Here is a 12,405-nt window from a genome sequence, read left to right as displayed (position 1 = left end):
TCCTAGCCTGCTTTTATCAGCCTTAAAAGGGTTTAGTAGTAAAGACTTTCTCTTTATCCAGGTTATTTCCCCAAAATACATAACCCCAAGGGTTGGACAGTCTGTTCAGAGCAGGGATTCCCCAAATGTACTAACCTTTCTACTAAAAATTTCCACAACCCTGCTTGGTGGAAGGCACTGAAAATGGCCAGCGCAGTGTGTGCTTGCTTGGAAGCAGAACTGTCAGAGCTGCTTCAGAGCCCTTGGAGCCTGACAGTGGGTATCACGTATGGGGGGAACCCTTGGAAGAGGACTCTGACATGATGTAAAATGTGATCAGAGGAAGATGGAGAGGATATGCTGGGTGGAGGCTCAGCTTGAGAAAAGTATGGAGAAGGAACTGCTTTGTTGGCAAGGCAGTGGGGACGGGCTGGGCTGACTGTGGGATGGAGGGCAGCTGGAGGGCTGAAGCTGCTGAAGGCAGCTCTTCAAAAGTTTGAGGAGGCTGTTGGACCTCAAAGGACTGACTTTTAAGGGTCCTCTAGTGAACAGGGAGGGATAAGTGTCTGTCCACTCAGTTCTATTAAATCCCTCCCTTCCATATATAAGAACATGCTCTTTTCTGGTTACATGGATACCCAGGCCAAGAGTGTGACAGGTTCCCCAGTAATATATTTTTTGGATCAGTTGGGGGGCTTGAACTCTGGGTCTGGGCGCTGTCCCTCAGCTCTTCAGCTCAAGGCGAGCACTCTACCACTTGAGCTACAGCACTACTTTCGGTTTTCTTGTGGTTTATTGGAGATAAGAGTCTCATGAACTTTCCTGCCTGGGCTGGCTTTGAACCGCGATCCTCAGATCTCAGCCTCCTGAGTAGCTATGATTACAACCATGAGCCACTGGCACCCAGTTCTGGTAATAGATTTTTATAGATGCTGTCAGTGAGAAAGGCAGAGGGAAAAGAATGAAACACATAGGAGTAAGGCATGGTAGTGGAAGGAAAATGTGAAGCTTCTCAGGAATCCACAAATCAAGTTAGTCCTGTCTGGAGAATTGCTGCTCCTCTTGTCTCTATCATGTGTTCACCAATGGCTTGGCGGGCAACTCACTTTTGCTCTGGGTTTGGTTCCTACTCCCTCTTTGGCCAGGTCCCTGTGAGGCATCCTTTTCTCCAAAACTTCTCAGGAGGGTCAAACCCTTTTTTCTGATCTAAAATGAGATCTGATCCCAGCCATTGTATTCTGGTTTCTCTCCACTGCAACCCCAGATGGAGCCCTGTGTGACCAGGCCAGAGATCCTAGGGGGTAGTGGACACAGGTGTCCTCTGTCTTCTTTCTCCTGCTATGTCTTTCTCAAAGGGAGGCAGAGGATGGGGTGGAGGGAGTATTGGTCTGTGTCCCAATGCAACTGTCCTGCTTGCTTAAGACTAAGACATTTTCTGTGGGTCTCAGTCTTCATTGTCAAGCTCTGAAGTTCCCTCTGATCATGTCATCAGGTCTATTGTAAGTCTTACATAAGGTTGCATCTTTATCTTTTGAAAGATATGGGCTGTACTGGCGCTAGAACTGACCCTAACTACAGACACCACAGTATGACAGTGCTTCCATGCTTTGGCCACAGGCAGGCCACACCAAATATGCCCTGGGAAAACAGGGTCAGCACCTCGCCAAGGTGTGCCCAGTACTAGACCAGCCAAGCTATCCCATGCCACTGCCTTCCTCACTTCTCAGCGAGCCTCTGGGCTGGGATTAGGGCTACAGTTTTGCTTGCTTAAGTGATATTATACTGAATCAGAAACTGAAAACAAAACTTTCCAGAGTTAAAAAATTGAAAGGAAACAATCGCCACTTCTGGATGGGTAGGTGGCCTTGCCAGTGGGCTGCTGCCTCAGAGACCCAGTGAGGGCTCAACAGAGCTGTCTGTCTTGCTCAACTTTTACCTCCTTGGCTGCCTGCCTGCCCCTGGGGTGGCACCTAGAGTCCTCCGGCAGTGACAAGAACTTTCTTGTAGCTAAAGATGTAAACTTAGCAGCTACAGCTAGGAGTAGGGGGAAGTGACGTTTAGTCCTGCTCTAACTCACCCTCCTGGCCCAGCTGCAGTAGGGCTGGTCTGCTGCAAGCTCACTGTTCTTTCCTACCTTAAAGCCTAGGTCATGGGCTTCTCATTATCTGTGTGCTCCCTCTACGTCCTGCTAGCAGGAGGGCTGAAAACTCCAGATTCCAGAAAGGGAAGGGTTAAAGTGGTCCTGTTGGGAGAGCTCCAGTTCCTCCCACATGCTGGCCTCAGAGCAGCTCTAGGACTTAAGCCCAACACCTGGCAGCTGGTCTGTAGGGCCCTTCTTAGGAGGCATTTGCCAACTTGCAATCTGGGCCACAGTAGTTAGAGGCTAGCTCTGGCTGCTTCCTCTGACTTTTGTACACGGTTGGCCAGTTTGCTCATCTCTTTCCCAAACTTTGTGTGGCCTTTATGGTCTGAGACCTTTAATGTCTCCTGTTGGACTTCTGTAGAGGCTAGGGACTTGGTGGTTTTATAAAGAAAGGAAGCAGCAGGTCATAGCTTCCTGCTCCAAAAGTATTTAGCCAGTCAGCCAAAAGTATTCAGCCATTTAGGTGTGGAATATAGGCTGAGAAGAATAAAGCTGACTCCCTGCTGATCTGATCTGGTTTTGTGAGAGCTAGGTCTCTCTACTAGGACTGTATATCTTTACAGTGTCTCTGGGCTTATGGCAGGTAAATCATGAAGAGAAAAATTCTTTAGGCTCCTAGAAAAAAAGAAGCCCAAAGCCTTAAGACTCATAAACAGATAGGCAGCAATGGCTAAGGCTAAGGATCTTCCCCTTGGGTGGGCTGTGTCAAGGTCTGAACTGTACACACTCCTAAGCTATAGCTCAGTGAACTATTCTCCATACTTCTGGGGCTGCCACGCAGGGCCTACCTTCCTAGTGCCCCATCCTGGCTTTCAGTGTTGGATCATGTTGCTACGTCAGCATTTCTTTCCAATGTCAGCATCTCCCTCCTCCTCCATACACACTGTAAGAGGGAAAACATCTGGATAATGATAAGAAAAATAAATGAGCCAAAACACTATGGTCTTTATTGTCTTATGTGCCATGAAGAATTTTATACACGTTGCATATCTTATTCAATGCATAACCAATTGTAAGGGGCAGATGCTATTATGCCATTTTTCAGATAAAGGAAGTGCAGTCAGAAAACTTGCCCCAGGTTAGGGGCTAGGAAGTATCAAGTCTAAGCTTTAAAATAGGCAATCTGGATTCAGAAGTCATGTTTCTAAACATTATGCAAAACTACCTGCTGGGACAGAAGAGAGACATGATTGTTCAACAAGACTTAAGAAATCCCACAGCAGAACCAAGGCAAAAACCCAAGTTTGCTGACTCTCAGCTTACCTGCTGGCCTGGAGTATCTCCCTTCCTAGTGATGTGCGTGTGTGTGGTATGGTTGACTGGAGGAGAGAAAGCTAGGGAGGGAGTGGGTGGAAAACTCAAAGGCCTCAGGGTACATTCATGCCTAACTTTGTCTATTTTCTGCCTCCTACATTCATGAGAGCAGCCTCTGACCTCATACCTCTGGTTAATTTTCAGGACTGTTCATGAAGTGGGAAGAGCCAGGGCTTAATGTAGGAAGCAACTGAACAAGACAGGGCACATCTCATTGGGAGAAGATATTCTACCCCGGGCAGGGCAGAAAAGCCAAGGCTCTCAGGTCAGGTAGCATCTTGTTTTATGCTTGTGATTCCTATCTTATTCCTGAATCCTTTCACCCTGGGGCTTCCTAGTACCTCCGAGCTGGCAAAGTCTGTTGATTCTCTAAAGTTTCCTCCTTATAAATTCACAGCCTGCAGTGTTTCCTGAATCTTTGTCAAATTCTACCCTCATATTCATTCCATTTGATTTTGTCTTAGTTAAGTGCTAATGGAGAAAAATATCATTTGAGAAAGTTCATGAAGAGCTTGCAAGCCACTGTCTCTATAAGAACTAGGGACTCTTAAAGGCAAGTTCCATGGCACTGGGTCTAGTTTTAACCTGACAGGGACTTGGCAGGAGTTGGAGGTAGCTTAGATGGAGAGCTGACACCTTGAAGAATGTAGGCTCCCCAGGGAACACCTAATTCTGCTCTTTCTTGAACTTGGTGGTTTTGTACTCTTGCCCAAACTACAAACCAAAACTACACCTTTTCCTCTCCTGGCCTGCCTGTCCTCAGGCTCAGCTCTGGCTCTTCTAATCACTGATGAAAAGTTAACAGAGGGTCTGAGTAGAGAAGTCACATTATTTATTTATTTAACTCCTTGAAAGGATAACGAGATACTGTATGGGGAATTACCAGAAAGAGGGAAGCAGAAAGGTATAACTTGCTCTGTAGTAATCCAGGTGAGAGATGATGATGGAGGTAAGGTGGGAATGGTGAGTAGTAAAAGTTGGATGTAATTTAAAAATAGAGCTGCCACAAGTGGTAGAGTGCTAGCCTTGAGCTAAAGAATGGAGGGACAGCGCCCAGGCCCAGAGTTCAGGCCCCACGACCGGAATCCCCCCCCCGCCCCCCCCCCCCCAAAAAATAGAGCTGCCACAGAGAAACAAATGATGCATGTTTTTTTTTTCTCATATGCAGAAGCTAGATCTAAAATACACAGGGACGTGATAAATTATATAGGACTCTAGGCATTCATACAGGTTAGATCCATCTGGGAAAAGTAGCTCCTTCTCTTCATTTTCTCTCCATGTGAAACTACAAGTGGACCCCTTTCCCTCTGGCCTCTGTGCAGGACTGCATGTGGCCCTTCTTAGAAGTCCCCCAGCACCTGTCACCCAGGTTATTGGTGCATCTGGGGGCAGTGGGAGGTCCCCCAGGCTGAGGTCACTTCTTCATCTTCTGTGTAAAGTCTCCTCACGCTCCCCTATATAATCTCTCCACCATTAGTTCTCTCTCTGGACACCTACATCTGGTGCAGGCCAGCAGTTTGGTTCTCTTAATAAACTCTCACAAAGGTGCAATGCCTCTGTGCCTCTGATCAAATAAAATAATATCTATCAAAATGAACTCCAGGAAATGGAAACATGATTCTTTTTTGTCTTTTTGTCCTTTTCTTGTTGTGTATCACCTTTATGATAACAAAATTTTTAATAAAAAAGTAAAGCTGTCAGAAACGTCTGTTTGCTTACAAAGGCATAGGAAAGATTTCAAGATTTGGAAGAAGTAATTGAGATGAGTAAGACTGAAGATGAACAGAGCTGGGAATAAAATTTGGAGTTCAGTTTTAGACATGTTGAACTTGTAATATCCAGTAGGTGTCCAAGTGGAGATGCTGGGTAGCAGTTGGATATTTGAGCCTAGTTAGAAAGGAGGCCTGGCCAAGATTACCACTTGGGAGACCAGCTCAGAGGGAACTGAAAGTCTTGAGGCTGGATGGGGTTGCTTAGAAAGGAAGGGTAGAGAGAGTAGTGTGAGGAGTATGGCATGTGCACGTCTATGTTAAGATGTAGGAAGTGAGGACGACCCAACATAGAAGGCTGAGTAGTCAATGAGGAAAGAAAACCAAGAAGCGATGCCTCACAAACACATGAAGAGGGGAAGGCCAGCCACCACCCAAGGAGAAACTGCGTTGCCATCCTTGCCCTGCCCCCCCATTGACTCCATGCTTGGATTTACTTTGGGCAATGTGGTTGGAATGTATCTGGCTCAGAATGAAGATATATCAGACTTGGTTTAAAAAATTGAAGAGATCTGAAAGGACTTGGAAACCAAGAAGAAATTCCCTAGTTCCTGAGGCCCCTTCCAGCACTGCATTCTGGATACAATGATTCTGCCCAGCCGCCTATGCAGAGCTCCTTTAACTCCTGACCCAAAGCTTCTGTTCTTATCTTGTTTCAGCCATTTCTTTCTTGCTGGACCCTAGGTATTGCCTGAGAACAGAAAATGGGGCCACTAGTTCACAACTCCTTTCTGCTCCCAACGGTCTGGCTTCTCCCCTATCTTCCTTCTATCTACTTGGTAGGTTCTAAGGCTGGAATTATGGGGCTAGATTAGCAAACAAGACATTTAATTTGTAGCTGCTCCTTGTTTCTACTACTTTTTAATCAAAAGAAAAATGGATGAGTTTTGTATAGCTGATCAGATATAAGTAATGCCAATTTCATTGTTTAGAAATTATAATGGGTACTTGTTAAACACTTGTTACTACATTTTATTTCAAAATAATTAAAATTAATATGTAGAAGCCGGTTTCTGGTGAAGTATCCATTACTTTATACTATTGTTAGCAGCTCCACAGTTGATAATTTATTTAACCAATAAATCAATTTGTTATTTGCTGAGGAATTACATTTTAAGAATCCTGTCAGAATTGGGCATTTAAAAAATGCAAAACAGTTGTTTTTGTCTCAGAAGAGTTGTTTATTTAGTATACATGCATTTCCTTCATGGTATATTTGTTCTGATACTTTTTTCCCTCAGAAGAATTGTTCTTGAGACTGAAGATGCAGATGGATAAATAAGAAGTTTCTGGTAAATGAAGTGCTATGACTTTTCACATTAAACTATATTTACATTATTAAAAAACACATGAGAAAGGACAGGAGAGATCAACTGTTACATGCCATCAGGAAGTCAAACTAGAGACAGATTTGGAAAATGGGTCAGAAATCGTGTCATTTCTCTCTGCTGCTGGGAAAGTGGGGGTAAAGTCAGACTTGAGGGGAGTTTACATAGGTTTTACATAACATGGGCTGCATGAATGAGGTTAGTTAGAAATAGTCACAGGGGAGATGACTGCAGCTGGGCAAGGGAGTGCAGAGAAGTGAGTGGGTTCATAGGGGACAGAATTAACAGGTCTTGGAGATGGACTGGCTATGGCTTGTGAGGTACAGAGGAATGAAAGACGTTATCTCTGGCAGAAGCTATGTGGGTGTGCCTGAATTTCCTGCAGTAAGAAATAAAGGTCGCTGGGCACCTATAATCCTAGCTACTCAGGAGGCTGTGATCTGAGGATTGCAGTTTGAGGCCAGCCTGAGCAGGAAAGTACATGAGACTCTTATCTCCAATTAACCATCAGAAAACTGGAAGTGGTGCTGTAGCTCAAAGTGGTAGAAAACTAGTCTTGAGCAAAAAGAACTCAGGGATAGCACCCCGGCTCTGGGGTTCAAGCCCCATGACCGGGGGACTAAGGGTGGGAGTGGGGAGGAAATGAAGGGGGTAGAGAGGATATTTGAAGAAAGACAAGAAGTTCAAAATTTCAGTATAATGAATTGTTTGTGCCATATCCAAGACAAGATATCTAGGATGCAATAGGATCCATGTGTCTGTACCATGGGAAAGAAATCTAGATGAAGTTAAGGATTTTAGAAGCTACCAATAGTAAATACTAATGGAAGTAATCTAAGTGGTTGAAATGTTCTTAAGAGAAAACCTTACATGTTGTGTGGACATGTAAACTATTGCTGTTCTCAACTACTTTTCTTCCCTTTAAACTGATAAAGCTAGCAAGCATGTTCTACCTCCTGAGGTTTTCTGTTGTGGCCCTTTTGGGGCTGAATTTGGAACAATGTTGGGCAAACTGTGAGGATAAGGGTTGCTGTAACTAGGACCCAGAATGAATGAAGTCCAGGGAGAGCAGTGTATAAGATGTATATAAGATACATTGTCTCAAAACTTAACTTGCCCTTAATTGAAAAATTTTTATTTCCCCTTTTAAATTCATTTAATTGAAGTTTTGTCACAGAAATAACACAATAGTGGATTTAGAGTCCTTTACAGTTTAAACTATAAAACTAGATAGGTGATATGACTATTTTCTAAAGGGAAACAGGCCAAGGGCATGCCAACTATGGCAGGATATAGTGGGTTATCTGTATCCAATATCTGTTTCCAGTACTTTTTTTTTTTTTTTTTGGTGGTACTGGCGCCTGAACCCAGGACCTTCTACTTGCTAGACAGGTGCTCTACCACAGTGCCATGCCTCCAGCCTGATGTTTCAATTTTTTTTGTCAGTCATGAGGCTTGAACTCAGGACCTGGGTTCTGTCTCTTAACTTTTTTGCTCAAGGTTAGCACTCTACCACTTGAGTCATAGCACCACTTCCAGTTTTTTGGTGGTTAACTGACCTTTCCTGCCCGGGCTGGCTTAGAACCTCCTGAGTAGCTAGGATTATAGGCATGAACCACTGGCGCCCAGCTTCAATTCTTTCTTTTTTTTTTTAACTTTTTTTTTTTTTTTGTCTTTTCTTTCTTGGTACTGGGAATTGAACCCAGGACAAAGCACTTAGGCAAGTGCTTTGCCACTGAGCTACACCCAGCCCAATGTTTCAATTCTTTGTTGAATTTGAACTACATGTCTAGAAGGCCCTGCCCCACCATGGAAGATATAACCTGAGCTCACAGTGAACCACAGTGGAGGATACTAAAACATCCTCCAGGTCCTCCTACAGCCCCCTAAAGAAGACTTTTTTTTTTTCTAAACTAATTTCACAGAAACACCCAAGCTTTATAACCTCCATGGCACTATCGGTCACAGCCATGGCCCAGCTGCTCTGCAGGGTCCTGCCCTATGGGAAGCCTGGCAAGTTGTCAGAACCCACACCTGTGGCTTCAGCCACGGTTGCTCCAAGAGGTCCGAACTTTGTGCAGGCCTTTCCCTTGTTTTCTTGCTTTAGTTTAGGACTCTGGCTCTACTGAGAACAGAACCACATTTTCAGCAAAAAACAACATGGGGGTACAATACTGCACACATTAAAAAACCCAAAACTTTGTTAAGTGACCAAGGCTTTTAAAAAATGAGGTGAAAATTCTTATTTGTCCCTCCCCACACTTTGTATCTCATATTTGAAGACCAAAGATCATTTCCTCTGGGGAATAGGCACATTATGAAGCTATAAACACAAAAGCAGGAAAAGCAGTTCTGTTTGGCAGTTCAGACAGAGGCTTATAACCTCCTTTCCTGTGGCGCATGACTCACTGACCCTTCACCCACTTGGCCAGGAAAGGAAACCAGTAAAATGCTCAGCCATCTGATAGCTTCTCTTCTGAACCATAACAAACTGAGATTCAATTATAGGTTGGGCAACCTTGGGTGACTTAGCCTTATTTATATATAATGTGGAAATAGCACTGCCTCCTTGTAGGAAGTGCAGAGCCTCAGTTTCCTTGCTGTTACCATCTTGATAAGAAGTATCCTCCAGAGGGGCTGATGTATTGATGGTCCCTAGATGGTGGCACTGTTCTGGGAAGTGGGGGAAACTTTAGGAGGTGAGGTCTAGCCAGAATGGTTAGATCAATGGGAACATGACTTGGAAGGGGATACCTGGTCCCCAGTCCCATGTTCTCTGCTGTCTGCCATGAAATGAATTTCCTGTCACATGCTTCTACAGCCATGTTCTGTCTCACCTCTAGCCCAGAATCCAAACTGGACTGAAATCTCTGAAGCAATGAGCTAAAGCAACACCTCCCTCCCCTAACTTTAGTTGTTTACTTCAGGTATTTTGTCATAGTGATGTTAAATCTCACTAATATACTCAGATTTATTAAACAGGGAAGTTAATAGCTATCTCACTGGGTTATTGGGTGAGTCCAGAGTTTGACATGTAGGTTACTTAGAATGATGCCTACACAAAGGGAGTGTCTGCAGGGGTTATAAGAAATAGACACATTTCACTTATAGTTTGCATTAGTCTGTAGTATTTTGCTTTCTTTGGTGGGATGGAAATGGAAGAGTTTGAACTTAGAGATATGTATGTATCCTGAGCTGCCCAGCTTTTTTAGTTTTTTTTTTTTTTGTTTTTTTTTTTGGAGGAGGCTCTTATGCTTTTGGCAGGAGCTGGCCTTTAGACCATAATCTTACCTCCCCCGGAATTAAAGGCTTAAGCTACTACACCTATAGCTTACTAACTTTTGTCTGGGCAAGCCTGGAACCCACTGCTCCCATCTTTATTATTTCCTGCACACCTGGGATTAGAGGTGTAAATCACTTTATCTGGACTTTAAAGTTTTTTTTTTTTTTTTTTTTTTTTTTTTTTTTTTTATTGTAGAGATACTATACAGAGGGTTACAGTTACATGAGTGAGGTAATGAGTACACTTCCACTTCCTCTTGAACATTGTTACCCCCTCCATTGTTTTCTCCCTACCATCCCCTCCCTCCCTCCCTTCCCCAAGGTTCTTTTTTTTTTTTTTTTTTTTTTGATCGTGATTAAGTGATTACTTAATTTCCGGAACTTCACAGTATTGTGGAATAATGATGCTCATTTAAAGTCACAAGTTCATTCTAACTCTCCTGGAGCAAATTGTCTATCACAGTCTGTAATATATAACGGTGCTCATATGTTATATACCATATATGTGATCAGCAGCATGGGGATATTTAGTAGTGGTTCAACCAGATGAGTGGGAGTTCTTTGTTTCTTAAGTCCTGTTAGTTTTGTCATATCACCTAACATTTTGGATTCATCATCCACTTATCAGGGAGACCATATACTGTTTGTCTCTTCGTTCTTGGCTTACCTCGCTCAACATGATTCCTTCTAGCTCCATCCATTTCCCTGCAAATGCCATTATTTTGTCATTTCTAATGGCTGCATAATATTCCATTGTGTATAGATACCACAATTTTTGGATCCATTCATCTGTGGTGGGGCATCTAGGTTGTTTCCATATCCTAGCTATTGCGAACAGTGCTGCAATAAACATGGAGGTGCACGTGTCCTTGTATATTGGTTCCTGTTGTTCAGGGTAGATGCCTAGAAGTGGTATGACTGGGTCGTAAGGGAGGTCAATCTTTAGCTTTCTAAGGACCCTCCAGACTGCTTTCCAAAGTGGTTGTATGAGTGTACATTCCCACCAGCAGTGTAATAGCGTTCCTCGTTCTCCACATCCCCTCCAGCATTTGTCGTTGGCTGATTTGTGGATGTGGGACATTCTGACTGGGGTAAGGTGGTATCTCAGGGTTGTCTTTATTTGCATTTCCTTCACCACCAGGGATGATGAACATTTCCTCATGTGTTTCTTTGCCATTTTTATTTCTTCATTTGAGAAGTCCCTCTTTAGTTCCCTTGCCCATTTAGTAATTGGTGTGTTGGGTTTGGGAGGGATTAGTTTCTTGAGTTCCCTGTATATACAGGATGTTAACCCCTTGTCTGATATATTGCTGGTAAATATTTTTTCCCAATTAGTTGGTTGTCTTTCTAGCTTGGTTGCGATAGCTTTATCTGTGCAGAAGCTTTTTAGTTTAAGGTAGTCCCATTTGTCGAGTCTCTCTCCAATTTGTTGTGACCCTGGGACTCTGTTCAGGAAGTTCCTTCCTGTGCCTATTAGTTCAAGTGTCTCTCCTACTCTGTCCTGCAGTAGTTTCAGAGATTCAGGTTTAATGTTAAGGTCTTTAATCCATTTTGAGTTGATGTTGGTGCATGGTGATAGGCTGGGGTCCACTTTTAGTTTTCTGCATGTGGCTGCCCAGTTTTCCCAGCACCAGCGGTTGAAGAGGCTGTGTTTCTTCCATTGTATGTCTTTGGCTCCTTTGTCGAATATCAGCTGGCTGTAGGCCTGTGGATTTATTTCTGGATCTTCTATTCTGTTCCATTGGTCTTCGGGTCTGTTTTTGTGCCAGTACCATGCTGTCTTTGTTATTATAGCTCTGTAGTAGAGTTTGAAGTTCGGCATGGATAGCCCTCCCATATTGTCTTTATCCCCTAGAATTGTTTTGGCTATTCTAGGTCTTTTGTTGTTCCATATGAATTTTTGGACTGTTTTCTGTATTTCAGTGATGTACGTCATTGGGATTTTAATAGGAATTGCGTTGAATTTGTATATTAGTTTTGGAAGTATTACCATCTTTACTATATTAAGTCGGCCTATCCAGGAGCATGGGAGGTCTTTCCATTTCCTAGTGTCTTCTGCAATTTCTTTCTTTAACTTTTTATAGTTCTCATTAAATAGTTCTTTTACATCTTTGGTTAGGTTAATTCCTAAATATTTTATTTTTCGGGAGGTTATTGTGAATGGGGTTGCTCCCTTTATTTCCCTCTCTTCCTGTACATTATCAGTGTATAGGAAGGCAACTGATTTTTGTGGGTTTATTTTGTATCCTGCTATTTTGCCGAAGTGATTTATGATTTCTAAGAGTTTGGGGATGGAGTTTTTGGGATCGTGGAGGTATAGTATCATGTCATCTGCAAAAAGGGATAGTTTAACTTCTTCTTTTCCTATGAGGATCCCTTTAATGTCTTTTTCTTGCCTTATTGCCCTGGCTAAGGGTTCTAGGACTATATTGAAGAGGAGTGGAGACAGTGGGCATCCTTGCCTTGTTCCTGATTTTAGGAGAATTGGTTGTAGCTTTTCCCCATTTAGTATAATATTGGCTATTGGTCTGTCATAAATGGCTTTTATTGTTTTTAGAAATGTTCCTTCTATTCCTATTGGACTTTAAAG

General features: G+C 43.1%; 2 protein-coding genes across 4 annotated transcripts in view; one reads left to right on the top strand and one right to left on the bottom strand.

Moving 5' to 3' along the window:
* The window catches only part of C2cd3 (C2 domain containing 3 centriole elongation regulator), a 115,697-nt gene that overhangs the window by 5,110 nt on the left and 98,182 nt on the right, over positions 1 to 12,405 (bottom strand). The window lies entirely within an intron of this gene.
* LOC138836539 (short transmembrane mitochondrial protein 1-like) lies at positions 5,539 to 5,760 on the top strand. The gene is given in 1 exon segment (XM_070035326.1): positions 5,539 to 5,760. A coding segment is annotated over 1 exon segment (222 nt).

Source organism: Dipodomys merriami, unplaced genomic scaffold, assembly GCF_024711535.1.
Source record: "Dipodomys merriami isolate MVZ:Mamm:240054 unplaced genomic scaffold, mDipMer1.0.p SCAF_25, whole genome shotgun sequence".
NCBI classification, from domain to species: Eukaryota; Metazoa; Chordata; class Mammalia; order Rodentia; family Heteromyidae; genus Dipodomys; species Dipodomys merriami.
Note: the sequence above shows the minus strand (reverse complement) of the source record. Positions and strands in the feature narration are given on the sequence as shown.